Source organism: Talpa occidentalis, unplaced genomic scaffold (genome assembly GCF_014898055.3).
Source record: "Talpa occidentalis isolate TD23 unplaced genomic scaffold, MPIMG_talOcc4v2.1 talOcc4.2, whole genome shotgun sequence".
NCBI lineage: Eukaryota > Metazoa > Chordata > Mammalia > Eulipotyphla > Talpidae > Talpa > Talpa occidentalis.
Window position 1 is genome coordinate 138527531 of NW_023602073.1, and position 24860 is coordinate 138552390.

At 37.0% G+C, this 24860-nt stretch overlaps 1 protein-coding gene across 2 annotated transcripts in view; it reads left to right on the forward strand.

Annotated features, from left to right (window-relative positions):
- Positions 1–24860, forward strand: part of GRM1 (glutamate metabotropic receptor 1) — a 406389-nt gene that overhangs the window by 140416 nt on the left and 241113 nt on the right. For both annotated transcript variants that reach the window (XM_054697906.1, XM_037520535.2), the window contains one exon: positions 6258–6507. In XM_054697906.1, the coding sequence (XP_054553881.1) occupies positions 6258–6507 (250 nt within the window). The remainder of the gene's footprint in view (positions 1–6257; positions 6508–24860) is intronic.

Genomic DNA, 24860 nt, shown 5'->3' on the forward strand with positions numbered 1-24860 from the left:
GGGATTGCTAGATCTTAGGGTAGTTCTACTTTAAAATGTTAAAATGCTGTCCATAGTGTCTATCAGTTTGCATTCTCACCAACAGTGTGCAAGAGTTCCCTTTTCTCCATTCCCTGACCAAAATGTAGTATTTTCCATAGGCAGCTTTGCATGTTTCCTAACCTGCAGCACCTCTAAAAAAATACTAGTCTTTGTCCATGTCATGTCATGTAGTTGCGACTAAATGAAAGCAACACAATTTTAAGCTTCCTGAAAGTGGTTTTCTTCCCATTTTTGTATGGTGTTTGTGTCTCATACTTTTACCAATATAGTTAGTACAAAGTGTAGTTATGAGATCAAATAAGTTAAGATTGACAAATACAATTTTTAAAGTGTAAAGATAAAATTGCAGTTGTTTTTTCTGTAGTGCTCTCATAGTAGTTTATATGCTAATTTAGTGTCTTTCAGGATCATGAGAGAAAGGGTCAGTTTCTGTGTGGTGTAATGCATAACATTAAGCTCTCTATCAACTTGTATAATGAAGAATTGCTGTCCAAACAAGAAAATATGAATAAAGAAATTGAGAGCAAGTATTTTGTGGAACCAAGTGACCTACACAGACATTTATTTAGATTATGTAAATATACTCATTTCATTACTTTTTGCTATTAAGAGAAACCAGCAGTAACTTAGGAGTCAAGTCATGTAGAACTGTTCCAGGTCTGACAGAGTCTTCATACCCACTGGTGTGCCTTTCAATTCTGTGTCTCAGTTTCCTTTTCTCTAACCTGAGGAGTTTGAAGAGAATATGTCTAAAGTGTAACTTAGTGAAAAAGACAGGAATGTGATTATTTGAATGCACAGCACATCTTTACTCATTTACTGTGCATGTAAAGGAATCAAAGCAGTTCTAGTGATTGAAGTCCGAGTTTTGGCACCTACGCAGTAAAGTTATTCCCTTTGTGACAGCATCTTCTGAAGGACTGACAGTGCCTCTTGCTGAGAAGGCTTTGGTGAGTCTATGTACCTTGCAAATTCCTGAACCTGCATTTATTTGAGCAGGCGGCATTTGACTTCCTTCCTCATGTCCTCGCCTGCAGACAGATGAGGCATTCACTTGCCAGCTGTAGTTTTCTCCTTTATAATCAGTCAATGCCTCTTGTCTGAGTGAAGATGTGTTTCCACAGTGTTTCCACAGTTTAAGGAGCTAAGGACTTTGTGACGTGTTAGTGCTTCCATTTTGGCTTCACTAGACTGGATTAAGTCATGGAATTTGGTTAAATTAAGAGGCAGATAGACACATCCAATGATCATTTAATATTATTAAAAAGAAAACTTTCTTTTCTAAAGTGAATAAGGAACATCTCATTAGGTTTTATGACAAGATCCATGTCACCTTTATAGGTGTTGAGATTTAAATGCTAGGTCATTTTTGGATAATATCATTATTTTAAAATCAAAATTTGACTAGTATGTATTTATGGGATTTATACCTATAAATTACTACCAAATTACCCACTAAGTGTTTGAACTGCTTTGACTAAAAGTGAATGTATTTGAGCCTTCTCAACAGTGAACATTATTAATCTTTGAAATTTTGGTAATTTGATAGGTGAAAAAGTAGCATCTTTGACAATTGTACTGTCTTGATAATTAGATTCAGTGATTTTTTTCAGGTGTTTATTACCTAGTTTTACTTATTTTGTTTAAATTGTTCATAAGCATTACCTCTTTCTCCATTGGCCTGTTAACAACAAATGCTTTGTTATTGATCATTTTACTATCTAGAACTATGCTAACTACTAAAGATATGTCATTGAAAAAAATCATAAAAAGGTATTCTCATGGAACTTATGTTCTGGGGGAAGGAAAAAAGCAAGAAAAAATACTAGGTTTATATACTAAGGAAAAATCAAGGGACGGAATTAGGATTTACTGGGAGGTTACTTTAAGCCAGCTAATCATCTAACACTTTTCAGAGGAGGTGATATTTATGATATAATTAGGGAAATGCAAATCAAAATCACCATGAAATACCACCTTATACCAGTGAGAAAGGCAAATATAAAAAAACCAGGAAAAAACAAATGTTGGTGAGGATGTGGAGAAAAAGGAATTCTCCTACACTGCTGGTAGGAATGCAAACTGTTTCAACCACTATGGAAAGCTTTGTGGAGGTTCCTCAAACTACTAAAAATGGAGCTACCATTTGACCCATCAATTCCACTCCTAGGAATCTACCCAAAGAACACAAAAAGAGTTCAAAAGGATACCTGTACGCCTATGTTTATTGCAGCACTATTTACAATAGGTAAGATGTGGAAACAAACCAGATGCCCAAAAATAGATGACTGGATCAAGGAGATGTGGTATATGTACACAATGGAATATTTACTCAGCATTCAAAAGATAAACCCATGCCATTTGCAGCAACATGGATGGAGCTAAAGCGATTATGTTCAATGAAATAAGCCAGAAAGAAAAAAGAAAAATATCAGATGGTTTCACTTATAAGAGAAATGTAGGGAAACCAAATAAGGGATCAGGGAAAAATAATTATAATAAATTAAAAAACAAAATTGACAGACAACTATAAGTCAGAGACATTCTGCATGGTAGGGGGAGGGAGAAGGATCAAAATGGAAGGGAAGAGCACAAAGGACTATGGTGATGGTGCATGGATGACTTGGTGGGAATTTTATGGGGATTGCATCTGAGAGGAGAAAGCATACCTTGAACAAAAAGGAAGAATGATGTAAAATATATATAAAATTAAAAAAAAGACATTGGCAAGAACATTATAGAACTCTTTTTAGGTCATTGAAATGGCTAGTCTAGAAACAGGAGTAGTTTAGGTAATCCAGGAAGAGAAAGATCAGCAAGGGGGCTGGAGGTGAGAAATGGGCAGATGTAGGGATGGAAGATGTCGGAACCTTTAGCCCAAGAATAACATGTTAGTTCAACAGAAGATGTTTTGGTATCGTTCCAAGTATGTCAAGAAGAAATTGAAACTTTCTGCCGAAGAGTGATAGAATCTGATTTACAGCTTAATGGATAATTTTATTTGCTGGGTGTGTAATGAGTGGGAACAAGAGTCAAAGCAGGGTAACCAATCAGGTGAGTAGGGTAGTTGTCTAGGCAGAAATTGATAATTAATGGGGTAGAGGAAGCTGTCAGTGGTGTTTTGAAATTCTTTCTACCTACCAGGTTAACCAATCTCCCAGTTACTATGACAGTAGACTTTTCTTAATCTCAGTTGACCCTTTTTTGGAAGGCAACACCTCCTCTTTCTTCACATAAGCCTTAGTCAATGACTGGCAAAACAAGCCCTTTGCCAAAGGGGAGGGGACTATCTTTGTGGTATAATTTCTGCATTAGCACTTACTGTGAAATCAAACTGAAAATCATCTTCATTATTTCACGCTCATCTTCTGCTTCTCTTTCTCCTCCCTTCCTCAATAACTAACCTGTACATGAATCTTCATCTTGGCTTCCTTTTTAGTGAACCCGAGTAAGACACTGAGTTTAGGGCGGCGGAGGCTGAAATAAAGGAAAGGGACTGGATTAGGAATATATATTTTTTAATTAATTAATTTATTTTTTTAAAGATTTATTTATACAAGCACTGGGTACAGTCAGAGCGCGGGAGGGTGAGAGAATTCACCAGAGCCAGAGCAGGAAGCAGAACAGGCACACTGACGAAATACACTGCTGAAGGGAACAGCCGGCGCAGCAGTAGAGGTCTGCGCGCCATGTGGGACCTTTGCCAGGGGCCGGGGTTCAAACCGGCGCTGCAGAGTCTGTAGGCAGCTTCACAGCCCAGCGCTTAACCACCGTGCCACCGGGGAGGCCCTGGATTAGGAATATTTTAGACATATTCCACACAAACATCTAGAATATGAAACACAGAACAACTCCTAAATTTTGTTATTTAAATATTTGCTGGATGATGGCACTATTTACTAATATGAGATGTCCGGAAGGAGCAGGTTTGCAAGGTAGAGAGGGAAACACTTTATTTCAGATATGTTAAAGTTGAGATGTCTATAAATGGATGTGTCAGAAGGGCAATTTAATATACTAATCTTTTGTTCTAAAGGGCAGTACAGCATGTAGATCTATATTTAGGATCCAACCATGGTATTCAAATGGTATTTGAAGAAATGTTACTGAAAGGAGCACTTAAATAGTGAGAGTATAGATGAAGAAAAGAAAGTTTCTCAGGACCCCATCCTGGCATGACATTTAGAGTTTGAGCAGAAAAGGAAAATCTATCAAATAAATTGAGAAGTTGTCTGTAAGTGAAATCTTGAGGGGATCGTATCATAGGCACCAAGAAAATAAAGTGTTTCTAAGAGAATTGAATGCAGCTGAGTAAATAGAGATGAAGACAGAACAGATCATGGGACAGGTAACAGGAAACTTATTCGTGACCTTGACAAGAGAAGAATTTGGTAAGAAGATTCTGAAGTGATGAAAATAAGTAGTAAAAGAGAGAGTGGGAGAAAGAAAGAAAACACATTGACCTTGGCAACTGTTGTTGCTGTGAATAGGCATTGTGAGTGAAGTAGTGACTCAAGTAGGACAGAGCCTCAGGGTTTGTTTTTTTTTTTTTTTCTTTTTGATTGACATTATTAGAAGGGAAAAATAGCTTTATAATAGAGAAGGGTCAATTATAGGAAAAATTATTTGAATAGACAAAAAGTGGGGTGTCCTAGTGTTCATAATCAGGCATGGGTTCCTTTCTTTGGGAGAAACACTTCAGATTTGTACCAGGAGAGATGCCAGAGAATACAAGCACCAATGAAGAAAGCTCCCTAGATGTCTTGGTGTGTGGCGGAATTGGTTTTCTTTTACTTTTGTGTTCTTGAAACATGAAGCCAAAGATCCCAGCTGAGATGGAGGTGAAAAGGGGGGTTAGTGGTTTGGAGATTTGAGAAGAGAATGAAATGATCATGTTAGAGACTAGGAAAATTTATTTACATGGGAGATGTATAACATCTTTGTGTTACTAAGTGCTCCTTTTTTGGGATGTATGCATGTGGATTTTTATTTTTTGCATATGGATTTTTAAATAAATGCAGTCAGCAAGGTTGTAGGTATTTTTCTAGCCATGTTTAGGTTCTTAATGTATAGACATGGAATAATGAATGGCGGGATTTAACTATCATTAGGAATTTGTGAAGAGAACACTGGGAGTTAGTGAATTTGCAAGGGAGTAATTTTGTGGATAAACTCCAAGATCTAAGCTGGAACAAGAGGCCAATGATAGGGAAGAAGGAAAGAAAAAAATGGGGGGTAAATGGATTTTAAGTTTTTCTGGGGTCAAAGAAATGCTGTAGTAAGGGTAGTAGAATATATGAGCTGGAAGGATAAGTGGGAATAAACAGACTGGGATGTTTGACACCCACATCAGAGATATTAGAAACATATGTGATAATGAAGTAAAAAATATGACTAGGGAAGAAAATGGGCTACGAGAAATACCATGGGATGGAAAAGGCTGGGAAACTGTGAGGATATAGTACTGGATTATCTTCATTGATGCAGAAATCTCCAAATTCAGGGAAAGGAGCAGAGATGTGGTCAGCACTACAGTGGGCACTAAACTCAGTGAAAGTGATGGGGAATTGGCACAATGTGATATTTGTTTTATTTCATTGATTCTTTGAGTCCTTAGTGTTTTAAGTATATTTTTATAATGATATTAAAGAAAAACATATGGCTTCATCTGAATGAAGGTGGTTTTTGACTAAGCCATATAGGTGTTTCTTTTCTGCTGTCTCTGGCTTGATGAGGTGTTCCATTTGTTTTGCTTACTCTACATGGAAATGTTGCAGGGTTTGCTGTCCCCCAGAGTGTCTGCTTGCTAATCTGGCAGGTAGCGTAAGCTAGCTCTCCCATGAATAGCCCGGCTTCTGTCCTTGTTACCGCCCTGCCCCAGTGTGCTGACCTCTCCCAAGTTGTTAAGATCTGGGACAGTCATTAATTGTAGCTGTCAAAGAGGGCAGCAGTCCTTCATTTCTCAAAAGTTACTTCACTGTGGACACCTTAGCTCAGATAGCCTCTGATTTTCACAGAACAGATCATTTGATGACATGTGATTGATGGCTCTCTTTAATCCATCCAGATCATCCTTCAGTCAGTCCCAGGTATCTTTAAGCATTGTTTGGCAAGCCTGTCTTCTCCATTCCCCGTGACTAATGGACCCTTATTCCAGCTTGTAAATGTTGCAGCCACCAGGTTGTCTTGAACATCTGCTGATTATTTCTGGACAGGGAATTATGGGGAGAGCGGAATGGATGCTTTCAAAGAGCTGGCTGCCCAGGAAGGCCTTTGCATCGCTCATTCAGACAAAATCTACAGCAACGCTGGAGAGAAGAGCTTTGACCGGCTCCTGCGGAAGCTCCGGGAACGACTCCCGAAGGCCAGGGTGGTGGTTTGCTTCTGTGAAGGCATGACGGTCCGAGGCCTGCTGAGTGCCATGCGGCGGCTGGGTGTAGTGGGCGAGTTCTCACTCATTGGAAGGTAAATGTCTCTATCTCTCTCTGTCTCTCTAACACGTGCTCACACACTTTGACATACATATCCTTGCTCCCATAAAGCTGGCCTTCCTGACTCCCAGGTGGGTGCATGTGCTCTGTGGCCTGACCACTAGTTGAGGATGTCACTGAGTGGGATTATCAGCATTTTCCTGATAGAAGGGCACGGGTACAGGCTTCTAGGACAAATGATGAGACGGTTTTGGGAAAAAGTGGTAAGTTGCCAGAATATATTTTGGACTGAAGAATTATTCTTTTCATTGGTTCCTGGACACTCTGCCCCTTAAATCAATGAAACAAAACAAAACACACAAATACTTGTATCTTCGTATGTCTAAAAACACAGAAACTTTACTGGAGTATTGCTGGGTGGAGGGTAGCAATAAAGATGAAAATATATATTAAAATTTGAAATTTAAAGAGCTGGTGGAATGCAAGTGAAAACATATAACTGCACTTTTGAGTTTGATAATATCTTTACGGTTATAGGGTGACTAACAGTGGTGCTTTCAGCATGTGGTAGGTTCTAAAATCTTTGTTCTTCTAGAATATATGTACTTGTGTGGGAGCAGACTTTCAGAATGAATGTATTTTAAAGGGGTGTTGATTTAATGGGTGTCTATAATAATAATACTTTCCAGGTATGAGAGGTGTGGAGTTGAGGTCAAAATATAATTGGAGATTAAGAGAATTATTAAATTTGGGTAAAATTGGCACACTGCCACAAAAGATCATTTTGTATCTTCAACACAATATAGCCATGAAGCTACTTAAATGCTTATAGAAACATAAGCCTATTAAGAGGACATTGTTAAAGAAGGAATATTATTTCCTTTAAGAGTGAAAAGGATGTAAGTGCGATGAAGAATTATACAGAGTAAGATGTTCAAGATATGCACCATGACAGATGGTATACAGATATTCAATCCTTTTAATTGTTTTTGTGAGAAGACTGCTTTTATGAAGGGTGCTTGTTTAGAAAATTCTCATGTTTACCATTTTCAAAAGAACAATATTCTGTTTTGTAGAGTTTATTTCCTTTAATACCCCTGAAGAGGCTATCTACATGGATTCAGGAGATCTTGAACAGATGTGGCAAATATGGGAACTCTTGAGTGTATAGATTGTCTAATTATGAAATATAATTACCCAAATTGCTACTGTGTGTAAATTGGAGTATCAGGAACTCATTCCAACATCACTATTTAGAAACTGGACAAGGATGCTAATGTAAACAAAAGTCTTTGCTTGAGTTATTTTGCTCTTGCTTACCTGCTAATAGTGCAACTGAGTTCACACAAGTATTTTTGAGTATCACTTGTGCCTGCCCAAAAGGAGGTCAGCTACATGTGATATCGACTTTTTTTTTAATCCCACTCTTTCTCTGCTCTACCTCTTCTGCGGATTACAGACATATCCTAGGTAATATGGTAATAACAAACACCCAAGCTGTTGAGGATTTCCTCCTAGTACCAATGGGTACCATTACTAAAACCTGCAGCCCCTTGAAACCAAAGCTATGATCCAATTGGTGTTTCTGTACCTTTCTGGGCTATATATCATAGAGGTCTCCCAAAGCAGTATTGGCTTTTACTCTCATATCTAAGAGGATTTTTTTGAAAAAAAAAATTCTTTGTTTTCAATGTTCTCCTTCCCTGGGAGAGAGGTGAGCATGGCTAAGAGTCCACAAAGAGCTGAGCTGGCGACAAGGCGGAGCAGTAACACTGTGCTAGACCTATAATTAGCCTTCCTTTCAGATGCTTGATTCTCCCACTACCTATGGGATGAATTCTGTCCCAGATGTTCCCCCATCTGTCATGTCAATGGACATTTGGTGGACTTGGTTCCCTCGTCTCAACAGATGTCCGTAAGAGTTCCAATTTAACATCAAATTGTAACTTTTAGCTACATATGTAATGCTGCCAAATTTATCTCCTTCCCATTTAAAGGGATTTCAACTACCAAATGATAAACTCCTTCTAGGTTAGGGGTCATGTTCAGTTTGTTTATTTTTACTATGAATGGTTTGATCCTGGCTGCTGCCTCATTCATGAGAGAACATGTGTAGATGGCAATGGATTTCATTTCACAGAGGTAAGGATAAGTAAATCATGGTGTAAATTGGAGCAAAGGATTCTCAGTTTAAGAATTTAGGACTTCCAGAATGAAGACATATTTCCTTGCTCCCATGACGCTTCTGTTCTGTCACACTTCACATCCACCATATGAAGTTTTGTTGGTGCTACAATCAAAGCATATCCAGACTTTGATGACTTATTGCCATTCATACAGTTATTGATCTGACCCAACATTAATCTCTCACTTGAGCTCTTGGAATAACAACCAAGTTATATAATTCAGTGCATATATAATGTACATATCATAGTATAGTTAGTGAATTTTTGTTAGTGAATTGTTAGTCAAAGAATAAATCAAAGCAAGACATGGGTTAAGAGTTCTAGTTCTGCTAAAATGTTACCATATGATCTGATTTAAGTTACTTTTTGTTTTCTAGTCTTTATTTTTTTCTACAAAAATTAACAAACTGACTCCAAACAACTTGAAGTACTTTTCAGTCATGGAATTTATATTCATGCCATGTAACTATACTATGATCAATAAGAATGCACTTGCCAATTCATTTTTTCTAAAGTTACACATGAATTTGGATTAATCAATTTACATTTTCTTAATAGCTTTCTAGTTAAAACTAGAATGTATTAAATACAGATGATCAGTGTTTGTACTTAATCTGTGATCACGGAAGGTAGCCTGCAGGTCCATAGGTGAACCAAACCTTTGGCTTTGGACAAGTTGACATAATAGTTTCACCAAGCAAGCTCACTGACCACAATCAAGTTAATCCTCATGCAAAAGAAATATGCCTTCTAGTCTATTGAAATTGCTTTTTTTGCTATAATTCTCATAATTGTGCTATCAATAAATTATAATTATATCATTAGATTATAATTTTTTTTTTAATCTTAAATTTTATTTTTATATTCCCCCATACAATTGCAAACGCCCCATTCTGACCCCAATCCTTCCCCTCCCGCCCCCCACCCCCAAAAAGTGTCTCTGGTTCATAGTTTTTTGTTGATTTTGATTTTCACTTTCTTATATTCATTTTCCTGGTCCCTTATTTAAGTTTTCTAGATTCCTGCTATGAGTGAGACCATCCGGTATTTTTCTTTTTCTTTTTGGCTTATTTCGCTGAGCATGATCCCTTCCAGCGCCATCCATGTTGCTGCAAATTGCATGTGTTTATCTTTTTTGAATGCTGAGTAATATTCCATGGTATATATGTACCACATCTTCTTGATCCAGTCATCTACTTTTGGGCATTTGGGTTGTTTCCAAAGCTTAGCTATTGTAAGCAGTGCTGCTATAAACATAGGGGTGCAGGTGCTCTTTGGAATTGATGTTTCTGTGTCCTTTGGGTAAATACCTAGGAGTGGAATTGCTGGATCATATGGAAGCTCTATGTTTAGTAGGTCCAGAAATCTCCACACAGCTCTCCATAGTGGTTGGACCAGTTTGCACTCCCACCAACAGTGCAGAAGAGTTCCTTTTTCTCCACATCCTCGCCAACATTTGTTGTTGCTAGTTTTTTAATATGTGCCATTCTCACTGGTGTGAGATGGTATCTCATGGTAGTTTTGATTTGCATTTCCCTGATTGCAAGTGATGTTGAACATTTTTTCATATGTCTGTTGGCCATTTGCATTTCCTCTTCAGAGAAGTTTCTTTTTAGCTCTTCTGCCCATTTTTTGACTGGATTATTTTCTTTGTTGTTGCTGAGTCTCATCAGCTCTTTGCAGATTTTTGTGATCAGTCCTTTATCATTAGTGTTGGGTGCAAAAATGTTCTCCCAGTTGGTGGGGTTTCTCTTTGTTTTTGTTATTGTCTCTTTTGCTGTGCAGAAGCTCTTTAATTTGATGTAGTCCCAGCTGTTTATCTTTCTCTTCACTATCACTGCTTTGGGTGATGTGTCTGTAAAGATGTCTTTGATGTGCAAATCCCGTAGTGTTTCGCCTATATTTCCTTCTATGTATTTTATGGTTTCAGGTCTTATGTCTAGTTCTTTAATCCATTTTGAGTTGATTTTTGTGTATGGTGTGAGGTAGTGGTCAAGCTTCATTCTTTTGCATGTAGCGACCCAGTTTTCCCAGCACCATTTATTGAACAAACTTTCTTTGCTCCAATGCATAGTCTTTGCTCCTTTGTCAAAGATTAGTTGACCATAAATCTGTGGGTTTATTTCTGGATTTTCTATTCGATTCCATTGGTCTGTATGTCTGTTCTTGTTCCAATACCATGCAGTTTTGATGATTATGGCTTTGTAGTATAGTTTGAAGTCTGGAAGTTTGATGCCTCCATTTCCTTCTTTTTTTTTCAGTAGAGCTTTGGCTATTCGGGGTTTTTGGTGATTCCATATGAATTTCATCAATAATTGTTCTATTTCTTTGAAGAATGCCATTGAGATTTTGATTGGAATAGCATTGAATCTGTATATTGCTTTTGGTAGGATGGCCATTTTAATAATGTTTATTCTTCCAATCCATGAGCAGGGGATGTCTTTCCATTTCTTTGTGTCTTCTTCTATTTCTTTTAACAGTGTTTTATAGTTTTCTTTGTATAGGTCCTTTACCTCTTTTGTTAGATTTATTCCCAAATATTTGATTTTTTTTGTTTCGATAATAAAAGGGGTGGTTTTTTTGATTTCTTCTTCTTCAGATTTATTGTTTATGTATAGGAAGGCTACTGACTTTTGCGTGTTGATTTTGTATCCTGCCACTTTACTGAACTGACTGATGAGTTGAATTAGTTTTTCTGTGGAGATTTTGGGGTTCTCTATGTATATTATCATATCATCTGCAAATAGTGATAGTTTGACTTCTTCTTTTCCTATTTGGATTCCTTGGATGTCTTTCTCTTGTCTTATTGCTCTGGCTAGGACTTCCAGTATTATATTGAAAAGCAGTGGTGAGAGTGGACATCCTTGTCTTGTTCCAGATCTTAATGGAATTGCTTTCAGCTTTTCACCATTGAGAATGATACTGGCTGTTGGCTTGTCATAGATGGCCTTTATGATGTTGAGGTATGTTCCTTGTATCCCAAGAATTTCAAGGGCTTTTATCATGAATGGGTGTTGCACTTTGTCGAAAGCTTTCTTAGCATCTATTGATATTATCATATGGTTTTTATATTTCTTTTTGTTGATATGTTGGATAACGTTGATTGATTTTCGGATGTTAAACCATCCTTGTGCCCCTGGAATGAATCCAACTTGGTCGTGGTGAATTATCTTATGGATACATTGTTGGATTCTGATAGCTAAAATTTTATTGAGGATTTTTGCATCAGTGTTCATTAGGGAGATTGGCCTATAGTTTTCCTTTTTTGTGTTGTCCTTATTCGGTTTTGGTATTAGTGTAATATTGGCTTCATAGAACGTGTTTGGTATTGTCCCTTCCTTCTCAATTTTTTGGAAGAGTTTGTGACAGATAGGCACTAATTCGTCTCTGAATGTTTGGTAGAATTCATTTGTAAATCCATCAGGTCCTGGGCTTTTGTTTTTGGGGAGGTTTTTGATTACCATTTCAATTTCACTGCTTGTAATTGGTCTGTTTAGGTGTTCTATTTCTTCTTTATCTAGCTTTGGGTGGTTGTAGAGTTGTAGGAATTTGTCCATCTCCTCTAGATTGTTGAACTTGTTTCCATATAACTGTTCATAGTAGGTACTGATTATTCTTTTGATTTCTGCTGTGTCCGTTGTGATTTCTCCTCTTTCATTTATGATCCTGTGTATTTGTGCTTTCTCCCTTTTTTCCTTTGTGAGCCTGGCTAGGGGTTTGTCTATTTTATTTATTTTTTCAAAGAACCAGCTCTTGGTTTCATTGATCTTTTGGATTGTTTTTTTAGTTTCAATTTCATTTATTTCTGCTTTGGGTTTTATTATTTCTTTTCTTCTACTGGATTTGGGGTTTTTTTGTTGTTCTTTTTCTAGATCTTTGAGCTTCGAGATTAGGTTGTTTCTTTGAGTTCTTTCTTGTTTTTTGATGTGAGCTTCTATTGCTATATATTTTCCTCTTATTACTGCTTTTGCTGCATCCCATACATTTAGGATATTGGTGTCCTCCTTGTCATTCAATTCAAAGAATTTTTTAATTTCTTCTTTGATCTCCTCATTAGTCCAGTGGTCTTCCAGTAGTGTGGCTTTTAATCTCCATGAGGTAGGATAGTTCCTTGCCTTCTTTTTATGATTTATTTCTAGTTTGATGCCTTCGTGGTCAGAAAAGATGGTTGGTATGATTTCAATCTTGGTGTATCTGTTGATGTTTGTCTTGTGCCCCAGTATGTGATCGATCCTGGAGAATGATCCGTGTGCGCTTGAGAAAAATGTGTACTCCGTTTTTTTTTGGGTTTAGTGTTCTATAGATGTCTGTTAAGCCCAAATGCTCTAGGTCCTTATTTAGAGCTTTAGTTTCTTTACTTATTTTTTGTCTTGTTGATCTATCCATTGTTGATAGTGGTGTGTTGAAGTCTCCCACTACGTATGTGTTTTCTCTGATGTCTGTTTTCAGAGAGGACAACAGTTGTCTGATATATTTTGGTGCTCTTTTGTTTGGTGAGTATATGTTAATGAGTGTTATTTCTTCTTGAAGTATCGTCCCCTTAATCATAATGTAGTGACCATTGGGGTCTCTTTTTAATTTTTTGAGTTTGAAGTCTGTTTTATCTGATATAAGTATAGCTGTTCCTGCTTTCTTTTTTGGCCCATTTGCTTGTAGGATTGTTTTCCATCCTTTGACTTTGAGCCTTTTTTTATCTTTTGTAGCTAAATGTGTTTCCTGGAGACAGCAAAAGGTTGGGTTTTGTTTCTTAATCCAGGCTGCAACTCTGTGTCTTTTTATTGAAGAGTTTAGTCCATTTACATTTAGAGTTAATATTGATATGTTAGCATCTGTATTTGCCATTATGTTTGTCTTTCCTTTGATTTTATTTATTCTTTTAATAACTTTTTTTTTTTTTTTTGGTCTTCTTTCGTTGTTATTCGTCCCTCTGAGGTTCTGGCTTTAGGATTCCTTGTAGTATTTTTTGGACTGGGGGTTTAGTCATAATGAAATTCCGGAGTTTCTCTTTGTCTGGGAAGGTCCATATTCTTTCTTCATGGAGGAAAGAGAGCTTTGCGGGATAGAGTATTCTTGGTTGGCATCTGTTTTCTTGGAGTCTGTTGACTATGTCCCTCCACTCTCTCTTTGCCCGTAGTGTTTCTTCAGAGAAGTCTGATGTCAGCCTGATTGGTTTTCCTTTGAATGTTATCTGTTTCTTCCCTCTTGTCAGCTTCATTATTTTTTCCTTGTCCTGGATTCTTGGGAGCTTTACTATTATGTGTCTTGCTGTGTTTTTCCTTTCTTCGTGGAAGTTTGGTGTTCTTCTTGCTTCTTGTATATCAATTTTCAGCTCCTTCTTCGCATTTGGGAAGTTCTCTTCAATTATCTCCTGGAATATTTTCTCTGTTCCTACATCTCTCTCCTCTCCTTCTGGAATTCCTATAACTCTTATATTTCCTTTCCTCATGGAGTCAGATAGTTCTCGAAGTCTTTCTTCATTCTTTTTCCTTCGTACTTCTCTTTCCTTTTCTGTTTTGGTTCTTTTTATTTCTGTGTCTTCAAGAGAACTTATTCGTTCTTCCATTTCATCTATTCTGCTTTCCTTGCTTTTCCCGGAGTTCTTTAGTTCCTCCATTAATTCTTTGATCTCCTGCATTTCTTTTACTTCCCTCTTTAGGGACTCAATTTCATTCTTCTGACCATTGTTTTCCCTCTTTAGGGACTCAATTTCCTTCTTCTGATCTATCACTTTTTTAATCATGGCAATTTTAAATTCTCTTTCTGGAAGGCTCAGAAGTTCTTCCAAGTTGCTGTCGTTGCAATCTGGGGAGTGGTTTCTTTTTGTGGTGTGCTTCTTTCCTGAGGAGTTGTTAGGTTGCGTGTGGTTCTTCTACTCCCTACTGTCTGTTTTCTAATTTGTCGTATGCGTTGGGACACTGTGATGCTCGGACTGACTGGCATCTTGGGTGAACTTCTCCGCTCCCCTCTGGCTCTTCCAGGAGCCATCTCTGCCTTCTGGGGGAGCTTTCTGCTGGTTTTAGGCAGTTTTTACTGAAGAAATGTCCCTGTTCTCAAATGGCGAAGCGGGATGCAGTCCCTGCGCCTCCGGTTTCAGGCACACTCTTCTGCGCCCCCGGTCTGCCCCGGACGTGGGTGCCTGCTCCCTCTGTGGGCTCAGACTGCTGGTCGGAAGGGGCCTGGCGTGGAATAACTTCCCGGCTGGCCACTGCAGAAGCCTTCTGCCCTTTTCAAGCAGTCTTAAGAAATTTCCTGTTCTATGGGGTGTTAGTGACTTTTTTTTCCTGGTCACTAGGTGGCGCCAGAGATCTCTCCTATTGTCCTTGGGGGGCTGTTTTTCGTCCCCCCCCACCCCGTGGGACAGGGAACAGAGCGGGAATGGTAGGGTACACCTCAACAGCTTTGGGGTGCTGTGTCTGCCTTGTGCCCCACCGTCGTGGAGAACCCACGCCCCGAATTTTCGTGCCCCGGGTCTCAGTTCAAAGCCCTCAGTTCCAGGACGCGGGCTGTAGCCCAGTTCAGTGGCGCGGGAATGGTGCCTTTTGCACTGCTCCTGTGCCTGGGTGCCTGGTTCCTGCTCACTCAGGGAGGGACCTTCACCTCCGTGAGGACCTCCGCGCGTCTCCCCGCAAGCCTAGGTCATCTCCCCGCAAGCCTAGGTCGCAGGCGCGGGTACCTGGGCAGCCGCGATTCCGGTCTGCACTTGCTTTTCAAGCTCCCCGAGCGCGCCGCGTTTCCGCGCAGGCTTACCGGCAGCCCGGGCTGTGTTCATTAGATTATAATTAATTGTGATGATGGTGATAACACTTTTTAGGACTCACTGTGTGCTAAGTACTTTATATATATATATTTACTCATTTATTGGTCATAATATGTGAAAGAGTTACCAATAATATTCCATTTTGATATGTGGGGGCATAAAGAACTTGTCAAAAAGTGTTGCAGAGTCAAAGTTGGGGTTCGATCTCAGGCATTGTGACTTCAGAAACTGTATGCTAAGCACTAAGCTCTCCTGTGTGTTAAGTAATGAGTATGTTGTTTAGGAGACATTAGCATTACCCCTGGTTTCCTTTCAATTTGCTCTGTCTTCTAGATCTAATTGCTTAGATTTACCTTTGGAAAATCAACTGTGAGATTCTGTGGAAAAAATGTTATACTTCTAATTATTCTCTATTTCTTTGAAACCTTTTCTTTCTCTCCTAGTAAGTATTTTATACATAAGTATTTTATATAATAATTCAATAAGGGATAATTCTTTTCAAACTCATTATTTTTTATCTTAACATGAAATTCTACAATATCATTCCTTATTTGCATGCTGGTCTGTATCTATGGAACTCTATGTAGAACAGTTTGAAAGAAGTAATATTTGTCTGAATCCTTAAATTACAATTATTAAAATTCTAATAGTTAACTGATGAATTTGTTTTGACTCAAGTGAATTTGTTGTTTCACTTGAATAAAATGAAGTGAGCATAATTCATGTTTGACACTTAATAATAACTACCATTTGTTGAGGGTTTTGTATGTACTAGACCATTAATATATCATATCTCCATTCTTAAAAAGTGGTGTAGATGAGATTAAAACTTCCTGCTATACCATAGCATATTAATATTAAATTGATATGTAAGTGTTGAGTTGTAACCTTCTCAAAGATAGGAACCAGGTTTATAAACTTGTTTATTTCCCTACCATACCTAGAAGTATTTTGACTCAGTAAATATTCAACAACTATTTCAAAAGCTGGAGAGTAATAGAGAGAGCAGAATGAAGAGCATTCATTGTGTGACCCTACCCTTGATTTCCCTTTCATTTTCTAGGATCAGTAATTCTTACCTTGTGGTAAGGGTTGTGGTAAAGGTTGATGTTCTTTAATCAGCCTCTACCTCAAATATTTTTCAGTAAAATAGAGACTCATATTTGCCCACCTCTTAGGCTGTATTTTTCTAGTTACCAAAATGTCTACTTGCCTGTTAAACCATAGCTAAATGTTGGGATTAAGCCCCTATGGGAACCTTTGCTCTTCCAAAAAAAAAACACTCTGCTCAGGATGAGAGTTTCCTTACTTTACAAACCAGTGTGGGCTTCCACTCTGGTTTCCTCATCATAGGAAGCCCTTGTAGTCGACTCTATTAAGGTAAAAGGTTAAGAATCTCTGATCACAAAATAAGTGTACTATATTTTACTATGTATTTGCTAACTCCCTATGATAACTACAACTAAATTCTTGCCTGTTCAAAATAAGCATCCAATAAAAATGAAGTCAATTACCTTCCATTATGTCTCCTCTCCCTACTATATCTTGACCCATCAAATGATAAGTATGTGGTCCTTACTTTTCAAATGCCTATTTGTTACTGGTGTATACTGTCTTATCTATCATCTCTCCCAACTCTAAAAATAAAAATTTTATTTTTATCATTTTTCTTTCTGATTTATTGGGATTTAATGGACATACAGCACATATAAGTTTGACATATGCAGCATAGTGATGTACAGATTGTGAAATTATTATATAATAAATTTAGTTAACTCTAACATCTTACATATCAATAGATACAAAGGGAATGAAGAACATGAAAAAGCTTTTTACTCATGATGAGAACTTTTAGGATTTGTTCTCTTGCAAATATACCATGCAACCGTGTTCACTAAAGTCAGCATAGTGTATATAACATCCCCAGTACTGATTTATCTTATAACTATAAATTGGTACCTTTTGACCACCTTCATCTAATTCCCACACCCATACCCTGACCTCTAGTAACAACAAATCTAATCTTTTTGTTTTGAGTTTGAATTTTTAAAGATTAAGCATGTAAGTGAGATCAATAGTATTTGTCTTCCTCTGCCTGACTCATTTTATTTAGCATAAAACCCTCAAGGTCCATCAATGTGACATATGACAAAATTTCCCTTTTTTTATGGCTGAATAGGATTACATTATATATATTATATAATTTCATCATATAAAATGTATGTGCATCTATATGTATTTTATATGTTTATATGTGTGTATGTGTACATACACATTTATCTGTTGATAAACATTGAGGTTTTTATTCAGGTCTTGGTTACAACAAATAATGCTTCAGTGGATGTGGGGACTGCAGATTTCTGTTTAAAATAGTGATTTAATTTCCTTCAGCTGTCTACCCAGTTGAATTATGCAACAGTTCCATTTTTAATCTATTTAAAAAAGATTTATTTATACATATAAGAACTGGGGTAAAGGCCAGAGTTGTGTGTGTGTGTATGGGGTGGGGGTTGAGAGGATTCACCGGAGACAGAATGGGGAGCAGAACAGGAAGAGCTACTGAAATACACTGCTGAGGAGAGCAGTGGACAAGACAGGAGAGGTCTGCCACGCCATGTGGGTAGCTCTCTGGGTGAGGATCAAACTTGTGTTGCAGTGGCTTTGGTGAGCTTCATAGGTTGCATCTTAACCCCTTGTACTACCAGGGAGGCACCATTTTTAATATGCTAAGGAACCTCCATCCTGTTTTCCATAGTGGCTATACCAATGACAATCCCATTAATAATGCACAGGACTTCCTTTATTTCACCTCCTACCCAGCATTTATCTGATTTGCAGATATTTTCTCCCAATCTATGTGGATTGTATTTTGATAGTTTTATTTTTTATACCATGCAGAAGGTTTTTAGTTTGGTTCTTTTTAAATTTTGTTGCTTGTGACTTAGATGTCACAGCCAAAAATCATTGTTAAGACCTATGTCAAGGAGCTTTTCTCCTATGTTTACTTCTAGGTGTTTTTATGGTTTCAGATTTTACATTTAAAGTTTTCAACCCACTTGTTAAATTTTAGAGTGGCAGAAGAGAGAGGTCCAGTTTCATTTCTTTACATGCTTGCACCAACTATTGTCTTTTCACCCATTAGATCCACTTTTCAATATGTCTGCAGAGAATTTCCCACTCCCATCTAAAATGACCCACGAAAGGCTAACACCATGATTTTTGAGTTGAAAGCACATCAGACACACTTAACACACATTTGAGAGGTGGTTGGCATGGAGCAGTTACTTTATTTCTAAAGAGGCCTATGGTTTCATTTTTTAAACAAAGGAAATGCTTCATTTTTACAGTGCTTTTTTTGGGTCTCTTTCAGAAATTAAACCCATATTTAGAAAAGTGACCTCTATGCCCTTGAAACATAGGGTGATACATTATGGTGTCAGGTTTCACAAGCTTTATTTTTTTTTTAATGAAAATGAGCTATTTTGGTTTCCTTTCCTCTTTCCATTATGGGAAAAAAATGGGAAATTTTATAAAGTTTACAGGCAAAATTGCACAGGTTATATATTTTAAATTTGGGTCTTTAAAGTTGGGCTTCCAGTGAAATGTGACATCCCCCAAGATGGATTATAATCAGGAGGCTGGGCAAAGCTGCTGGGCATTTTCTGATAAGTAATGATCACAACTTAGAGGTACATAACTGCCTTTTTCTGGGCTTCAAAGGGAAGAAGAAATGACTATTAACCTGCTGACAGGATAGCCCATCCTTAAAACCCTAGTATTCTAAAGACAGATTTACAGAGCTTTGTGGAACTTTAGACCTCTAGAAAAGACTGACTGAGAAGTGTGTGAGGGAATGAGATGGGCTTTACTTGTAGGATATTGACAGGTGTTTTAAGCAGTGATCACTGCCACAGCAATGCTGAGGATTCTGTGGTAATTGGAATGACTGATAACTGATTTCTACCTTCTAGATAACAGAAATCTAAAAAGAGAGAGACTACACTATTGCGATCTCTACTTGCCTTCAGGGTATTAGAAATACTAAAGGAAAGGATTTCCCTTGTGTTCTGTAAGACACTGACTCAGTTTGAATATAGCTGAAAATGGAGGTCATTAAGATTCAGCTCAGTTTGTGTTTGAGACTATTGGAGGAATTTATCTCAACACGTTTTTGTGGTTCCTATTTCCTAACCTGGACAAACAACAGAAACACAGGGACGCTTAAAAATACACATTGCTGCTGGGGCCTCCCCGGTGGCGCAGCGGTTGAGCGCTGGGCTGCGAAGCTGCCTGCAGCCTCTGCAGCGCCGGTTCGATCCCCGGCCACCAGCGAGGGTCCCACATGGCGCGCAGACCTCTCCTGCCGTGCCCACTGCTCCCCTCAGCAGTGTACTTCGGTCCTTCTGCCTGTTCTGCTCCCTGCTCTGGCTCTGGTGAATTCTTTCACCCTCCCGCGCTTCTGACTGTATGTACCCAGTGCTCGTATAAATAAATAAATCTTTAAAAAAAAAAAAAAAAAAAAAAAAATACACATTGCTGGATCTCTTCCCCAGGCCCATCAATAGGATTTCTTGGTAAGAGATTTTCCATCTTCCTTTTTAAAAGTACATAAGTTGAGCTAGGTTTCAGAGCCACTGACTTTGATGCCTACATGGGTACTTTTTCAAGTATCAGGTGATACTATGAATGAATTGCTTACAGGATGTCTGTAAAAGTGAAGATGAACAGTTTAATTACAATGCATGTCATTCTACCATTTTCTTTCTGTTTTTAATTTCTTGAAATTTGTCTTCAATATTTTCTTTTAAGAGTAATAATATATCCAGGAGTAGTAAGTAGTAAAAGTAATAATGGTAATGTAATAATAATAAACACTACTTGCATCTCTGCTTATTTTCTATGCTTCTTTTTTATTTCTGCTGCTCATGTATACATAGTCATGGACTATCACTAATCAAGATGCAGAATAAGAAACACTTAAACTTGTAGCAGTTTTAACCTCAGTTATCTCTGATTCCAGTTGCTTGGGCTGACCAATGAGCTATTATGTCTTGCTAATTGCAATTTATTAACTAATTAATTGGGGTCTGATTAATGAGTTGCTCTACAGCTGCTTGCCTGACTGTATCATAAACCCGGGGAAGTCTTTTCAATCTTCAGCTTCATGTTTCCATCTTCTTCAGATTCTAATTAATTATGCCCAGGAATGGTGAGGAATTTATATGTACTTTTCAAATCAACCTTATTAAGAGTCACCAATTTTAAGTGTATAATCTGATGAATCTTGTTGACTCTATATAGTGATGTGAGCACCATAACAATCATGACATAGAACATTTCCAACACTGCAAAACATTTGCTTGCCCTTGCCAGTCACCTTGCTCCAACTCCTGGACATAGGGAACCACTGATCTGCTCTCTCTCATTCTCTTTTGCCTTTTTTGAGAATTTCATATAGAGGGAAGTATATCGAAGGTAGTCTTTTGTTTCTAATTTATTTCAGTTGGGAAAATGCTTTTGAGATACATGTTTTTAAGCTATTTTAGTATTTGGTTTTGTAGGTTTTTCTTCAAAACCTATATGTATTGGTAGCTTCTTTATTGCTGAGTAGTATTCTATGGCATGGATGTGCCTGATTTGTTTATTCATTCTCTTATTGATGGACAGTTGTTTTTTTACTGTAATGAATAATGTTGCTTGGAACATTCATGTATAACTTTTTGTATGTTTGTGTGTATGTATGTGTGTTATATATGTTATATATATAATTCTTTTCAGGGAATGTCTAGAGGTAAGATTATAGGTCACTGGTAAATTTATGTTAGTTTATAGAAACTGCAAAACTGTTTTCCAAAGTGGCAGTACAATTTTATCAGCAGTTCTAGTTTTTGTCCATCTTAATAGTATTGTCAGTGGTTTTGCTTTTACCAATTCTAGTTGGGGAGTAGTAACATCTTTTGCGGCATTAATTTGCATTTCCCTAATGACTAATAATATTGTCATTAAGAATAGTATTTTTATGTACTTATTTGCCATTGTAATTATCTTTTTGGGTGATCTCTTGTACACATCTTTGTCCATTTTTTTTATAAGATTGTCTTACTTTGGAGTTATAAAATATTTTTATAATTTTGGGATACAAATCATTTATAATATATATGTATAGCAGAGATTTTCTCTCAGTATGTATCTGAAATTAAATTTATTATTACTATATTAGAGTGATATGTTTTAGATTTTGGAAGTCCAGTTATCAGTTTCTTCTTTCATGGTTCATGCATTTTGTGTTCTATGAAAGATGGTTTAACCTACTCCAAAGTCACAAATATTTTTCTACAATTTTTATAATTTATGCTTTTTCTATTTGAATATAGAAATAAATTTTATACTTGATGTTAATTTTTGTATATGTTGTGAGAAAAGATGAGAAGAATAAAAAATGCTTTTTTTGATGCAAGTATTTCAGTTGTTTCATATCTATTGAAAATATTGTCATTTCCCCTATTAAAATGACTATTATTTTGTTGAAAGCAATTGACTATGCACACATTATACACCTTCCATTATGTTAGATTAATTGAATTTATTTTAGCATGCTACTTTATCTTTATTTTTGATTTAGTAGCCTTTCTATTATTTTATGAATAGTTGCTTCTTTGATCTTTAGAAATATAGAAAATTTTCAAACATTATTTATTTGAATATTTTGTCTGTTCCTTTTGCTTTTTCCACTATTCCTATTGTATGTATGTTAGAATTAAAGTTGTCACAGATTTTCCTGAGTCTATTATTTCCCTCATTTTATTTTCCACCTCTTCTTTGGGTTACACAATCTCTATAATCCATCTTCAAGTTTAATTCCTCTTTCTTGTGCCATTTCAGAACTACCATTGAATCCATCTACATTTCATTTAAAGTACTTTTCAACTCCAGTGTTTCCTTTTGATTCTCTAGTATAATTTCTATCTATATTGACACTTTAGAGATTTTATTATGTCCTCTTTTACTTCTTAATGCTTTGTTTCCTTATTTCTTTAGGTATATTTATAACAGATATTTTGAAGCCTTTGTTATAGTTGGCATCTGATCAATTTTCCAGGCAGTTTTGTTGCTGGCTTTTTTCCCATATGTGTGTCACACTTTTCAGTTTCTTTAAATATCTTGCATTTTTTAATGAAATCTGCGCATTTTAGATAGTATATTGTAGCAACTCTGGATACTGAATTCCCTCTCTCATCTGGCCTTTTTTTTTTCTTGTTGTTTATGTTTATTTATTTTGTGACTTGGCTAGGATACTTTATTAAAGCCTATCTCCTTCATTTTGTGAAGTCCTTGGTTTTTCTCCTCAGAAGGTACATTTTTGGATATGTGCTTACTGCTTACTCACCCTGGTTTAAGTAAGGCTTTAACAGAGTATCTTTTTCCATGGTAACTCTGTGAGTTGTATATCTCATTTTGTATCACACTCAGCCATTAGACTTCATTAATTACTGACTGATGGCTCTGTTCTTTTAGATAGTGCTTGGGGCATTAATTTTCCATATTCTGCCAGTTAAATTTGGGCATGAATACTTTTGGAGGCCAATCTCTTTTTTTTTTTTTTTTGCCCCCTGACCACAGAAAGTGAAAGGTTTAGGTAGACAGGATGTTCCAGTATGAAGACATTTTCCTACCGAAAAGTCCTCACTTGGTAACCCTAACCCTGTCCCATCTCTCTTTAATCTAATTTTGATGGCTAGTAAAATAATCACTTCTTAAACTATCATAGAACATAAATAACCTCTTGTAAATGATCCATTATTCTAGGGCTTTAGGTATATTCTGTGAAAAGTTGACAATTCCTCAAAATAAATTTACATTTTTTTTTCCCCACCTGAGATCCTCGCTCCTCATCCAGAATCCTAATTATAGCTATAGTCAAGGTCAGGCATGTTCATGCAGGACAATTTGGATTTTTTTTTTTGTTTTTATCTGACATCCTTGATAGATGAGCATGGTTTTCAATGTATCATTTTACATATATTTGCTTATTTTCTTACATCATTGCTAATTTTTGGACAGCATTTGATTTCCCCCTTCAGATACAGTCTCCGTGCTTCTCCCTATCACAGCACCCATGATCTATTACCACAGCCCCTTGTGTTCTTCCCTCCCCTGTTTTTGTATTTTAAAAGTAACATTTCAAGTTGAAAAAAGCATGCTCTGAACATTCTCTATAATAATTTTTGCACTTTTTTCATGGTAGTAATTTCCTCCTACACATGTATAGTCCCTAGAAATTACCATAGGGAAAATTTCTAAAATGTAGATGTTGCTTCAGGGATTTCTGAAAGCACCACACAGTAACTACAGAGTGTGGCCTAAAGGGCTCTGTGTTTGCCAATCCTCTCTAATAAGGAGATAAACAGGTAGATGGCATTTTTTTCCTTCTTAGCATACCAAATGTAGTATATTATGCAGTTATTAAAATTCACTCTACTTAATGCCTTTGGGGATTGCAAATCTAGCTAAAATCTCAAGAGGCTGGATTCACAAAAATTATGTCAGCAAAGTACAAAAGAGTATCTTGCTTGCATGTTTTGCCAAAATAGAAGTAGGATATTGAAAATTATCAAATGAATGCATTTATTTTGATGCATCCTATTGCTAATATTTATAGTGATGTAACTCAATAAAGCTTACAATTTCAAAAGGATAATCAAACACTCATGAACTAAGTTTCAGTTTATTAAATTAGAGTTGGGCCTCCCTGGTGGCACAGCAGGTTGAACGCAGAACTATGAAGCTGTCTGCAGCCTCTGCAGTGCCAGCTCCATTCCCAGCCGGCCAGGGAGATACCCACATGGTGCAGCAGACCTCTCCTGTCTCCCCCACTGCTCCCCTCAGCATTGTTTTCGGTCTGTCTGCCTTTTCTTCTCCCCTTTCTGTCTCTGGTGAATTCTCTCACCCTCCCATGCCTCTGGCCTGTACCCCAGTTCTTGTATAAATAAACCAATCTTAAAAAAAAATAAAGATAAAATACTCATGGCAGCATTTCTTTAAAAAAAAATAAATTAGAGTTGTTTACATTTGTACCCCTGAGGTCTTGTGACTTCAGTTTTCTGTGGAGAAGAAAAGGTATTTACTGAACCTGAATTTCTCTTGAGACAGACTTATGAAATTACATAGTTTATATCTCTACATACATATATATGTATATATACACACACATACCTATATCTTGTCATGTCAAGGCTCAGTTTGGAACAAATCTGCTTCTAAACTTAATCAGTTGCTGTTGGCCAAGTCTCAGGTTCTCACTGGCTATTTGCTGGATTTATCAGTTGCTGCTGTGCGGACCTTTCTATGTGTAGCTCACAAATCACCTGGGCTTTTCTATAATAAGACAGCAAGAAGGAAAGAGAGAGAGAGAAAGAGAGAGAAAGAGAGAGTGGGAAATAAATT